This window comes from Myodes glareolus, chromosome 19 (genome assembly GCF_982192425.1).
Source record: "Myodes glareolus chromosome 19, mMyoGla1.1, whole genome shotgun sequence".
Lineage (NCBI taxonomy): Eukaryota > Metazoa > Chordata > Mammalia > Rodentia > Cricetidae > Myodes > Myodes glareolus.
Window position 1 is genome coordinate 59,715,019 of NC_142044.1, and position 14,291 is coordinate 59,729,309.

Genomic DNA, 14,291 nt, shown 5'->3' on the forward strand with positions numbered 1-14,291 from the left:
AACATGCATCTTTCCATGGTCTATTTGATAATCCCACTGAGACCACTGTTGCATGTGTGCCTTCAGAGCAAGGATTGCACACTTAGAGCTACTCATCTATCTAGTATGAATATACCTGTTTTTTTTAAAGAATTGTGTAGTTTAGATTATGTAGTTTTGTTCCCTAGAAAAACAATGAGCATTCCTGTATCTGAAACACGGGCTTGCAGCGAGACACATTCTAGAAGCCAAATCAGTGGCAGGCTATGTCACTCGCCGCAAACCAAGAGGGACAGCTGAGTGTCTCTGAGACACACAAAGCACATCCCATGGTGTTTAGAGATGTAATGGCTCCGGTCAAGTTAGCCTGCGAGCTGAGAAGAAGCCTTTGTCTTAAATGTGGCGCGAAGTGCTCTGCAGAAGGTGATCTGTGGCTCCACGGTTGGGGAAAGCGTTTTCTGCTTCTGCTCGCCCATGATGTGATAATTTCTTAATTATCTCTAATGGCATGAATCATTAATGAGACTTGTCTCAAAGGTTATGTTCATTATAAAGGCATATAGATATGCAAATATATTATGAGCCTACTATTCAGATGGTAAACAGCTAATTGATTTCAAACAGATTTTCGAAGTTGGTATAAAATCCCATTCAGCTAAAGACTGTAATACATAAAATAGTGCATTTGACACAAGATAAATATTTATAGTGCTGACGCTCAGTCCTTACATAGCTGCATGATTAGCTAATCATATGTGGTGGCAGAGTGCCACATTCTTAGACAGTTAGCTCTCCAGCATGGTGTGGACTCCACAGTCAGTGCCTCCTAATGTGCCACTTCATGCTTGTGAAGATACTGAGAAGCGTGTCTTGGAAAATACCAAACTATGTGTGACCATGCAGACGTCTGTGGTTGTCCATCACAGGCGAGGCCCCTATCCAGCCATCCTATTGGTCGGCCATGGAACACTGCTGCATCCATGTAACTTTGGACCGAGTGTGGCGAAAGCATAGCAGTTTAGAAATAAGCTTCAGTCATCCACAAATATCCTTCTTGCCAGGCACTGTGTTAGGGTTTAGGAAAGGGTGCGTGGTGAGACACGGAGCCAGTTCTCTGGGTCCTGTAGTCTAGCAAGGGAGCTAGACGCTAACTAAGGAAATCAGGCAAGCACACAAGGGTGTTACAGTAGAGGCACAGGTACGATACACTGGCCCCTGTCACAGAGGTGATGGAAGGCAAGACTAAGGTTAGGTTGAACACAGATATAAGGAGTTAACTAAATGAAGAAGACAGAAAAGAAGGCTCGGAGGCCATATGCAAAGGCCAGTATGTTGGTGTCTGGTACCCAGAGGCACAGGGATTAGGCCGGGGCATGCGGGGCTCTTAGATGACATGAGTCATCTTTCCTAAGATTATTCTAAGAAAATTCCTATTTCCTTAGAAGGAAAAGAATTAGATTTGCTTTGGGAAGGAATACTTCTGGTCACTGAACACTACGTTATTTGAGCATCAAGTGATGAGCTACTCTAGGGAACGATTTCTTCTTCCCGTGGACTGATGGGCTCACTAACATCTTGGCGGTTAAATATATAAACATTCTGCCACTTGATTAAACAGACGGTCAAATGAGCAAGCGCTGTGAGTAGACCCCATTGGCGATCCCTCAGGTAGCAGATCTCTATAAAAGCAAGAGCAATTTACTAACACTTTCCCAGTACTCTCGTTCACAAAGAACTCATATCAGGTTGTCAGGTTATACACAGGCTTGGCTCTTCACAGACATAGATGTTCACTTACACAAAGAGGACAATCCCTGTGTTGGCCATGGCGTAGGACAAGCCCAAGATCCCACTGCCCATGATGGCATTACTCAGGTTGAATGAGGACATTCCGAAGGAAGTCGTCCCAGGGTGCTTGAAAAGAAGAAGGGCAGAATGAGCAAACGTGTGCTAGAGGATCAGTCTCTCCTCTGGCAACTCTTCTCACATTATATCTGCTGGAAGAGACAGCATCCCCAAATGGAAGAGTAAGACACAATCATAGCGAGTAAAAGCCATTCATCCCTCAAAAAGAACATTTAATTTTGAATGTAATGCAAGTCTTGGCTTCATCATAAGTTGCAGGAAAAAATCAGAAATACAGATGAGCAATGAAAAGAAGGAAAACAACGTATGGCTGCAGATTACATTTGGGTTAGAAGGATTTCTTGAAAAAACAAATAAATTTCATAAATGATTCATGCAGCCATATGGCAAACGGGAAAAACAAGCCTTTATTCCAGTAAGGGCCTGAATAAACACAGAATGTGCTGATGAAGGCTTGGAAAATTTCAATCACACTGTTTTCCCACCGAGACCGCGGTAGATCACACACCTTTCTGCCTGTTTACCTCCTGAAAGCAGAGCGTCACTTACGTGTTCATCCGTGTAATCGGCCAGCTTCTTCTTCCCCAAAAATCCATTTGTTAGGAACCTCTGACTTTCGGCATCTTCGTTAGCAAATTGGCTGTACGAGCAGAGGAAAGGTAAGCCAAAGAAACAAAGAAAAGGGAAAAACATCTGAGTAAATGCTCTGACGTGTGTTTGAGGGCAGGGTGATCTATGGAACTGTGTCGAGGAAGACGATGCTCCAAGGCATTCTTCTCTTCCTTCTAGAGCAAGCACTGAACGCATGATGAACAGTTTTGGGGATGCAGAATGTTATAAGGAAGGAAATATGTTCAGTTGGAAACTGTATATGCTGTCTCCCTCCCCCTCTCACACACACGCACTGACTATGCTAGAAAGAGAATAACCAGGCTGAGTTTCGTTACCTCTTGTGAACCCTTCCAAAAAAAGGGTGCAGAGTCACAACCCTGAGTTTTTGAAAACTACTGCCATGCTGTGATAAGATGATGCACTTACTGTTGTTTATTGATTTTTCTATGGTGCTAGGGACAAGCCCTCCGTAAGACCAGGGCTGCAGAGAGCAGCACCCTACTCTAATTTTACAGATGTAACAAGTATGCGCAGGTACTCCTCTCATGTGATGCTCCAAATATCCCCGTGGGAGGAGCTTGCCTGGTCCTACTTGGGCAAGCTGACAGCAGTGAGGAGCAGGAAGGAGCGTGTTCATCTGCCAGACTCTGCCGGTGGCCTTCCTGGCATCACACAGTCCCAGCAGGATTCCGAAGCCATTTCCTGCTTTTCAGTTGCATCTGCCTCTGCCTGTATGACTTATTGGAAAATAGTTACACAGTAACTCTGAGTTGTATTTGGTTACGTGAGTATGTGCACTCAAGTTAGACTAGAAAGTGAATTATGTACAATACTTTGGACTCACCAAGATAGAATAGATAATGGAATATTTTCTCTGAATTTGTCAAATGCAAATGGACTAGACATTGTTGTGTATTTATTGCCTTTATATACTGTATATAGTTATTGTACTTATTGTATATAGTTTTTCTTATATTAGTTATAGCCTTCTTTATTTTAGACAAAAAAAGAGGAAATGTAGTGCTATTTTGTTTATGTTTTAACAAATAAAGCTTGCATATACACCATTACTCTGAAACTGTACTTTGGTTATTAGTAGATAATAGATAAAACTGAGAAAGTAGACTTTAAAGAGGCATAAACTGCTGGGCGGTGGAGGCGCATGCCTTTAATCCCAGCACTCAGGAGGCAGAGGCAGGTGGATCTCTGTGAGTTTGAGGCCAGCCTGGTCTACAGAGTGAGTGCCAGGATAGCCAGGAGTACACACAGAGAAACCCTGTCTCAAAAAACAAACAAAAGACATGAACCACCTCATATCATGGAACATGCTTTTAATGCCAGCACTTGGGAGGCAGAGGCAGGCAGATCTCTGAGCTCCAGGTCAACTTGGTCTGCAGATTGAGTTTTAGGACAACCAGAGCTACACAGAGAAATCTAGCCTTGAAAAACTAACTAAAGAAATAAACACTAAAATATAATAAAATAATAAAAACTAAATAAATAAGGCATGAGCCATAAAAGCTCTTTGTAATTATGAGCTGCCTGGGAACAGGCTGGAGGCTGCACAGTTCATTAATGCCGTTCCCTTCCTGCACTGGTTAGCTCCAGCAGGCAAGTGCCAGGAGCCAAGAGGCCTGACCAGCAAGGCCGGCTGCCACCATTATAGTTTTACCTGTGAAAATATAGCACAAGTCTTTGCTGCGTCACTACATCTTCAATTCTGCCTGATTCTGGAAAGGATTTCCTAGCTGGTGCTTTGTGGGTTTTAAGGCATTTCTCACATTCCAGAGTAAAATCAAAGAGTTGGAAGCTAGCCCTGAGAAATAAAATCATGAGAGCCTTACAAGTTGCCTTTCCTAATAGGAGCTAATCCTGAAGATACTGTGGTAGGAAAGAGGCACAGCAAAGAGAGCTGGGAGAAGAGGCACTGTGCAGTGACTCTGAGCACCAGAGTACAGCACACAGTCAGCTAGACCACAGAACACACTCATATAGCGCCAATACAAGGTACAGCTAGAAGACAACACCCACACCCACATAGTGTCAGTACAAGGTACAGCTAGAAGACAACACACACTCACATAGTGTACAGCTAGAAGACAACAGACACATCTACATAGTGCCAACACAAGGTACAGCTAGAACACGAGACACACACTCACATGATGCCTAATACATGATATATCCAGAACACAACAGACATACCCACATAGTGTCTTATACAATGTACAGCTAGAACACAACACACGCTCACATGGTGCCAATACGAGGTACAGCTGAAACACAGCCCACACACTCACAAAGCTTTCAGTATGTTTCCAGGAACCACAGAGTAATAGTGCTGAGTGCACATGTAAAAACCACTTCCTAGCTTTGCTCCACGTTTCTCACGTGAACCACGGTGCCCCGGCTGCTGTTTTCTTCTGTGTCCACAATCCTCCTACCATCCGTCTGTGTTTAATGTCCTAGTTATGTGGGAGCTGTTACAGCTCACACTTGAGGCCTGGGATGAGGGGGTAAAACGGGGCAACGCACTATAAAAACAAGTGTTTCTTCCAGTACAGTCTACACTGAAGGGTGCCCACTACCTGATTTATTTTCCTCAGCAAATTAAAATCTCCTTTGCATGAGTGGTTTCTAAAATTTAGAATTTGAAAGGAAGCATGTTACTTATTTCTGAGGCACTTGCATGCTCTTATTTTGGTGTGAGATGAAATGTGGGCATAAAACTGACATTGTAGAAAGTATGTGAGAAATGCCCTTCGCATGTCAATATTTTAACATCAGACAGAACATCTATTGAAAACAAGGAAAATGACCTCAAACAAAGGCTACAGTGTGTTGAATTTTCTTTTTACAACTACAGATTCATTCTATACCAAACACAAACAAAACCCATCCATTAAAAGTGAATGGAATTCACAAAAATGACATGTTACTCATGAGCTCTCAGTTAGAAAATACATCACTGTGGGTACTAAGACGATGTTGTGTGAAGCCAAACAGCAGAATCCACCGTGGCTCTAGGGCTGTTCTTGAGCTGGATCCCCACCAGCCCATCCCCCCCACAGCTCTCACACCTGCATGTATTCCCTGCAGAATCTAAGTACCTCAGAGCTGGGCTCAGCATACCAAGAGCAATGATGTAAAAGAAAAGAACACAGAATTGCCGAATATCGCCTTATTTCCCTAACAGTTACTTATTCCTTGAAAAAGCCAGTTCAGACGAAGATAAATCGTCCTCTAAGCCAAGCAAGCACTCTGCAGATACCAGTGGCCTATGTTTTATCACATTCAGGAGCCACTGAGTTTAGAAACTGCCTTGATTTACCCCTTCCTAGTCCACCAATGCCTAAACGCACTGCACCCGGCCATCGGTAGGAAGGCTTTGCCCCCTCGGGACTGCCTCCCCACAGTGGGAAGGAGATGGCCTCCTTGTCAGAAGCGAGCTAGTGAGCGTTAAAGGTTGGTGCAGTTGGTGGACAAATAAAACGACCTGAAACCTGGGTGGAAGGCTCGACAACAGGCTGAGGAAATGCCATATATTTAATGGGTGACCCCATGACAGCTTGTGAATAATATTACTCAGGATATGCTTTTGAGAAAAGAACAAACTAAACAAAAAACCAAAAGCCAAAAAGAAAGAAAGAGAGAGACAGAAAGAGACAGAGAGAGAGAGAGAGAGAAGAAAGAAAGAAAGAGAGAGAGAGAGGGAGGGAGGGAGGGAGGGAGGGAGGGAGGGAGGAAGGAAGGAAGGAAGGAAGGAAGGAAGGAAGGAAGGAAGGAAGGAAGGAAGGAAGAAGCCCTCTCCAAAACAAAACCCTCTGGAGACACACAACATAGAAAGTAAAAGTAAAGTCAAAGGAAAAAGGATCTGAGGAAGGGTTCTCCCGAAAGATAAATAAACGACACACTAATGTCAGTGAGATGTGGGTTAGCAAAGGAGACAAGGACAATGTAACTTCAGTTTGCAATCAGTCACACAAAGGACCAGAGTTGATGTGTTAACATCAACACTGTTAGCTCACATCGATCCAAAATCAATGCAGTCGTCCCACCATGACCCCGGTTTTCCAAGCCCCAGAGCCTGGCGATCTTCCATCCCGTACCTGCTCATGGCCGCCTTTTCAGAGCTCCCCATCCTGGTGTAGCTGTCTTGAATACTTTCTCCACTGCTGCTCTCGTCGTCAGCCTCGATGTTGACATTTCTCAGTTCCATGGGGTCCATTTGACCTGTCAGCGCTTTCCTGTCCACCCAGGAGCTTCTTCAGTGTAAATACTACACAGCACCTTCAGTTTAAGGCTCTTCCACTTCGTGTTGACGTTCAGAACACTCTGTTCTGAAAACAGAGCACAAAACACACCATTATAATTTACTTTGAATTGGATCGATGAATCTGAATCTCCTACTTTGTGGATACTCGCTGTAAAACACAGAAAGGAACAAAGTTCTTGGAAACCTCACAAAAAAAAAAAAATGCCCTGAAAAGTTTCCTCACCTAATACAAAAAGGAAAAGAAGAAAAGAAACAAAGAATGAAAGGAAGAAAGAAGGGAGGGAGGGAACAAGGAAGGAAAGAAGGAAGGAGAGAAAAGAACATGGTAGTTAATTTTCATCTCACCGTGGGAATAAATTAAAAGCAATCTCAAGATGTGACAGGCGGTCATCGTGAAGATTTAGGTGTGTGGAAGCAGATTGCATGCTTTTTTTAAAACAGAGGGGAGAGGACAAAAGTAAATTATTGACAAAGGAAGGTCTGCCAAGCATCTCTACGAGCTGTACCTAGAAAGAACATTGATGCCTTAATTTAACTGAGCATGAAAGAATTCAAGCCTCCAAAGTGCTTGATAATGTGCAGCTCCAGGCAGGATGAGCTTAGAAGAGCCGCATCTAGGCACCCGGAATGCCAGCCATAGCCGAAACTACTAGCGAAATAAATACATGGGTTTACCTTCGAAGTGGCATTAGATATCATCTATTTCAAATTTGAGTGTCTATCAACCACAAAGAGACGAGTCTCTTATACTGTGCTCCATCATTAAGTCACTGGGTCTAAGCTTAACTTTGTTCTCAACTGGGAAGTGATGGGAGGGCCGGCTGGATTTGCCTTTTCTAAAAACACCATAAATCTTCCTATGCTACTGATGGAAATGTTCTGGAAAGCTTCCAGCTAGATGCATTCAGTTGCTGTTGAGCCCTTATAGTAACAGAAACACAACTGTCCTCGAAGGAAGCGATTCTAATACATGAGTTACCCACCCGCTAAGCACATGCTGAGCAGAGACACAACCATAGAAATTGCTCCAGAACACAAAAAGTCACAAATCCTGAGAAACATGAAACCTACACATGAGAATGCCCCACCAATCCCAAAAGCATATCTGTGGAAGGCAACTGACACACTTGAACTTAGGATCCCAAATTATGAAGATAAAAACACAGGTGGAAACTCAATAACGCGACTATCAGTAAGGTACCAGAAAGGACAAAATTTCCAACTCACGGAGCAATATAAAATTGATTTCTAAAGTGATATAATAATAAAAAAAATCCAAATGAGAAAATAACATTTATTTCAATACATTGGGAAACAAGGAAAGTTAAGTTTATGAAAAAACAATTCTAAAATTAAAAAAATGCAGCCATTGAAATAGAAAAAGTCAGCTAAAGGAAGAGTTTGGAAAGTAGGGAGAGAGCTGCAGAAATCACTCCAATTGCAACACAAGGAGATAAAGAAAGAAAAGTGTGAAGGAGGAGTTAGGAGATTGGCACAGGGGCTAACAGGTGTTCTCAAGTGACAGAGTCACAAGAGCAGAGAGTAGAAAGAGAAACTTGATAAAGACAGGTTCCAAATTTAAAAAGAACAGCAGGTCCCACAGTTTCAGAGGAAATGCATTTCAGGATGAAACTGGATCCTTTACTAATACTAGTAGAGTAAGTATGTAAGACAAAGTCAAGAGAAGACACACATGAGGCACAGAAAGAAGAAATGTAGATGCTCGAAAAGAGAAAGACAAACAGAAACTGAGCAAGGTGGTGCCTTGCCCACCACACCTGCCCCGTCTCACTTCCAAACGGGATCTACTCAGTACTTTCTGCTGGCAGTTCCCAAAAGCCGTGGTTCTAAACTTAAGTCAACTGTGCACAGTAAGATGGTGGTGTACTCTCTCCTACCCACACCCTCAACCGTGTCAGTTAAAAAAAAAGTTTACAATGTTGAGACTTATTTCATCCTGATTACAAAACTACTGAGTCTGTCCCAGTTTATCTACAGACAGATTGCTCCCGCTTAGGACCAATCGCCTCTATTCACAGCATTCGCATTGTGTAAATGGCGTGCCTGAGAACCCCAAATGGTACATTTAACTACGTGACCCTACATTACGAGAATTCTGAAAGCAAGGTTCCAGCTTTTTCTTCCTTTCTGAACAGCCCCCTCCTCCGAACTCAGCTTCTGCCTTTATCAGTTCATGGTGCAGTGTGCTGAAATACCACCTGGAGCGACCATTCTCACACCGTGCGCCTCTGCTCACAAACGGACCTTCTGAGTCCTTCCATCCTGGAGAATGACTTTGCTATACTTATTCACTGTGTGAATTCCAGATTCAGATTCATTTTCCTTTTGGGTGCCGAAGGCCTTTCTTCCTCCACCTCAGCCCTCTACTGATTAGTTTGCTTCTCGTTCCTTTGTAGCTAATATTATTTTCTGCTTACACTGATCTGAAATTTCACAAGCTAACTGAAGTCAGCTTCAGTTGTCAGCTTGACACACCAGGAAGGTGGGAACTTATAGAAGGGATTGCTCCCCCGGCATCAGATTGGCCTATAGGCAAATCTGTGAAGGATTTTCTTAATTGTTAACCCATATGGAGAGGAGGGGCAGCCCACCGTGGGTGGTATAATCCCTAGGCAACTGAGCCTGGGTTGTATTAGTAAGCAGAGGTCCTCCATGTTTTCAGCTTTAAGCTCCCGTTTTGGTTTCCCAACATGATGAACTTTAACCTGCAAGCCAAAATAAAATCGTTCCTCCCCACAAGTTGCTTTTCTTCAGTGTTTTATCACAGCAACACAACCAAACTAAAACAATCAGGATGGAATGACACGTGGGTAGCCTTCAAAATCCATCATATTCAGTAGATAGAGGAAGACTTCAATCAAGAGACATGTATGTAGCTTTCTTCAGGACAAAACCACTTGTTTTTTTCTGCCATTATTTAAAGCTATCTTACCTCGTCCCCTACGGTTATTCAAATCTATTGTAGGCCACTTGGTCTAGATTGCTCAATTTCTCCCTTGACAGCTGCTTCCTGCTTATGAAGTTACAGTGTTTCTGACTTTAAGTGATACAATATCCACCTGTCCTCAGGGAAAAAAAATTCAAAAACTTTAAATTTTGGTCTTTTCTTGGGTTGCCTATGACTCATTTGAGACATTAAGAGGCAGTGGTGAGCTCCAGGTGCCAGTCAGTAACAATAAGCGCAAAGACAGTCCTGAGCTGGAGAGATGGCTCAGAGGTTAAGAGCACTGGTCGCTCTTCCAGAGGTCCTAAGTTCAATTCCCAGCAACCATGTGGTGGCTCACAACCATCTGTAATGAGATCTGGTGCCCTCTTCTGGAAAGCGTATATATAATAAATAAATTAATTAAAAAAAAAAAAAGACAGTCAGTCCTCTAGTTTGCTGTGGATAAACCGTTGTGCTTGGACAATGCAGCTTTGAATGTCCCTCCAAGGCCGCTATGTTGAAAGCTTGGTTGCTTGGTTGTCAGTCTGTAGCGCTATGAGGAAATGCAGACTCTTCAGGCCATTGGATGCTGGCTTTTGAAGGACACCCCCCTCCATGTTTCTTTTTGCTTTCTGCACACCATGAGATAAATAGTCTCTTCTGCCACATGCTACCACCATGAAAACGACGTTCCCGCAGGTCCGGAATAAGAAGGACAAGTGAATGAAAACTCTGAACCTGAGTCCAAACTCTCCCTTTCTACTTTAACCTCATTACACCTTTGGCCATAGTAACAGGAAGCTGACCCGTGCAATAGGTGAGATGCATGAAACACATCTTCATCTTAAGGATGTTTTCAACTTCAAGCTGTCAATCAAGTAGCCGCTGTGTCTTCCATTTTCTTCATCTTACTGATCCACATTCGGGTATAAGTTCTCAATGTCGCATCCCAAACAATAAACGTATTTTTGGGTATATCGTTTAATTTCAATCTAGCTGACAATTCTGTCCGTTCCTTGGAGATGTCCAGCCTGTTTCTTTCTCTCTCTGCTCTGGACTCTTTCAGATGCCCCTGCACCTGAGGTGTGAGGGGAGTTTTAGCAACAGATGTATAAAGTGAGGACGTGACCTCACAAGGGAGGTTTAAGTGGGGTGGGGTTTATTGTAGATAGGAGAGAAGTACAGCCAGGGGCATCTGGAAGAGTCTAGAGCAGGGAGATAAAGTAGTAGACTAAGGCCATGAGAGGAGAGGGGAGAGAGTGAGAGAGAAAGAGAAAGAGAAAGAGAAAGAGAAAGAGAAAGAGAAAGAGAAAGAGAAAGAGAAAGAGAAAGAGAGGACCAAGAGAGAGGCGGGGGATTGAGACTAAGAGAGCATATGGCCAAAAATGGCAGGGTTATATAGGAATGAGAAGCTGGAAAAAGGAAGCCCATGAGCTAAACGAGACTGTAAGGGCTGGAGCTAATCTCATAGCCCTTACAGGGAGCAGGGTGAGAAGATCCAGGATGGCAGTATGAACTCTGTAACAGGTACTTGGGATGCTGAGAGACCCTGGAGGCCAGCGGGCACCTTGGTATGCTAACAGGCATCACAGTTAGCCATGGGTCCCTAGTTCCTTTTGGACCTGACAAGACATGCTTTTAGTTTCCACTGATAACTTTTTTCTCTCCCTTGTTTTCACTTTTCAGGTCTTCTTTTTGTTGTTTGATTTTTATGGACACAATGTTTTCCAAACTCTTTCTAAAACTATTGAATCGGCATCTTCAGAACTTGATGAGACAGCAGGTATCCAGGCTGTCAGGCCTGTGGGCTTGGTTCAGTGCCGCTTGCTTCTTGGATGACCTTTTGGTACAGCAGCTCCTCTGCAGCATGTGTGTTTGTGTGTGTGTGTGTGTGTGTGTGTGTGTGTGTGTGTGTGTGTGTGTGTGTGTATGTGTGTGTGCGTGTGTGTGAGGAGACCCCAAGTGGGGAAGGAACACCCTGCAGGACCTACTCCCATGTACGGCTGCCACTGGGGTGTCCATTCCTACTTGGTACACTCCTTTCTTAGTTGTCAAGGCTCAAGAACTCACCAGAGAGTCCTTTGCAGGTCTTCCTGATGGACCAGATGACAGAATTAAGGTTAGAAGATAGCAGGCCACCATTTTCCTAAGCCAATATAATTTATAACTGTGTTCTAGATACTTGTACCTGCAGAGAAGTACACTTCTCACCCCTCATCAAACAAGTTTCTTCTCTACTACAGAGATCCACAACTGGTTAATATGTAGAGAATAAGTGACCATGGATACACAGTCCAAACGTGTACGTCTATAGTGCAAACCCCCTGTAAGGTTCAAGGAACATCGCTGAGGAAGGGATGGAAAGACCATTAGAGAGAGAGAACCAGGACTCCTGTATCTTCCAGACCAACCAGGGAAAGTGTACCCACCCATGAAATCTCAGCAGTAGGATTGCCTAAACAAGACCTTCATAATGACCACACCAACTGACATGCCAACTTGGACAGGGGAAAGGCCACAAGGCCTACCCAGAGATGAAGAGCTACTGCGGAGAGGGGGAGAATCTGTCTTCTCCAGGGTCAAGTTCCCAAGTAGTCAGTCCTAAACACATGTTCATATAAGCGACACGAAGTGGGCTCATAGGGTTTGTTTTTAAATAGATGTATGTATTTACGTGTACTTCAAAGAAGAGGTCATGAGCTTGAGGTGGGTGGAACACAGGAGAAGTTAGAGCCGGAAGGTGAAGGGGGCGGAAATGACATAAATATAGGGCATATATATGAAATACTCTGGAAAAAAAGCAAATTTGAAAAATGGAAGCCCAAACAGACGACAGTACCCCAAAGCGAGGTTCCTTGGTGAATGCTGTCACTGGTCACCTGTGACCTGTGCTCCTCTTTGAAGATGTTGACATGACCTGGTGTTGCAACAGAGCACCCTCTAGAAAAAAAAACACATTTGCCCTGAGGCTTGCCCCCTTTCTCAGATTTCCCAACTCTATCTGCTTTCTGGTTTCTTTGAGTTCTTCAGAGTTGCCACGAGATGATATCACTAGCTACCACCTGCCATACCTTCCACGGGCTTGCTTTTTACAATGCATTTTTTGTTGTTGTTGTTTTCAAATCTCACTGCTTGATTCTCTAGAGGCCATGAAATTAATGGAGCTATGATATAGCCAGAAAGCTGGAAAGAGACTGTCCTTCAAAAATAGGTCCATAAATATGTTTCTGGAAAAAAAATTAGTATCTGGATCAACAGGCCCAGTAAAGAAGACATTCTGCCAGTGAAGCCCGTGAGCCTGAAACAATGACCCAAGAATCTGAACAAAACAATAAGGTTGAGAGGGGACAAATTCACTGTCCCTCCTTAACCTGGAACATCCATCATGTTCCTAGGCCACAGGTCTTCACATCCAGTGGCTTGTGCATATAGTTACCTGGTTCTGAGGCCTGTAGCCTCAGGATAAATTATTCAAATAGGCCTTCTAGTTCTTTAATTTGCAGATGACACATTGTAGGACCTCTAAGTCCTCATTATCACATGGACCAATTCCCACAATCTATTATGACCACATCTATCAATTATCTAACTAGTACCGACTGCTCACCTCCCATTTGTCCTGATTCCTCGACTTCAACACATACATACACAGAAGATTTTCAAACCACATCTTTGCCCAGGCTTCACCTCTAAATTGTACTTCCATGTGACCGGCGGCCTAACTGACATCGGCATATCTCAATATTTTAATTCCACATTGTCTAAAATCTTCCTCCCCTTCCACCGCAAGCTAATCTAAGAACGCTGACACAGGTGCAGCTATCTGGGCCAAAAGCAGGAGTTTATTACCATGAATATCCCCTTTGACCCCAACTTCCAGTCCTTCACAAAGTCTAGGTGAGTTTAAAAGCAACTCAAGTTTTTCTCTAACTGGTCTACCTTGCTCCATCTCTTCCACCATCACGTGTCCAGGGAGACATGTCCTAATTGAGCTTGAACCTGCTCTTGCCTGCCCTTCCCCATTCCATTCTCCACACACACAAAGGCAGAGTGCACTTCTGGAGTTCATCATATCCTTCCCCTGCTGAATGCCCTGTAACACCATCCCCATTCTCACAAGCCTACACAGTGTTACCGTCTATGTGATCTGTTTCTCTCTGGTTTTATCTCGCTCCACACTCTCCTCGCCGAGTAATCATAGCTACACTGGTCTATAGTTCGGGGAAGATGCTGTACTCTGCTATCTCAGGCCAGCTGCACCTGTCAATCACAGTGGCCAAGCTGGCCTTTCCCCCTCTACTCTATCAATTATCCAGCCATCCCATCTACAGAATTTTATAAGTTCTATTACAGGGTCCAACAAAGTCTGACAATCAGGGAAGGCTCCTCTGTGGAAGCTCGGGGCTAAGACCTTGGTCCACAGTCCAGGATTTCGGCTAAAGTTCATTTCTCTTTATTACATCATTCACCGAAAACCATGCTAATCCTGGGATCTAAACCAGAAGATACCAAACCTCACATGGCACCTACTCTGTGTGTAGAGCAGGCCAGGGTCTATTTTAAGGTTTGCATACATCACCCCAGGTGATCCTCACAGCAGCCCTCTCGGGT

At 43.7% G+C, this 14,291-nt stretch overlaps 1 protein-coding gene across 3 annotated transcripts in view; it reads right to left on the reverse strand.

Moving 5' to 3' along the window:
- The window catches only part of Slc38a4 (solute carrier family 38 member 4), a 73,899-nt gene that overhangs the window by 19,574 nt on the left and 40,034 nt on the right, over positions 1–14,291 (reverse strand). For all 3 annotated transcript variants that reach the window (XM_048444746.3, XM_048444745.3, XM_048444744.3), the window contains exons 2-4: positions 6,567–6,797; positions 2,395–2,485; positions 1,778–1,893 (exon numbers count right to left, since the gene is read on the reverse strand). In XM_048444746.3, the coding sequence (XP_048300703.2) occupies positions 1,778–1,893; positions 2,395–2,485; positions 6,567–6,685 (326 nt within the window). In that variant the 5' untranslated portion in view covers positions 6,686–6,797. The remainder of the gene's footprint in view (positions 1–1,777; positions 1,894–2,394; positions 2,486–6,566; positions 6,798–14,291) is intronic.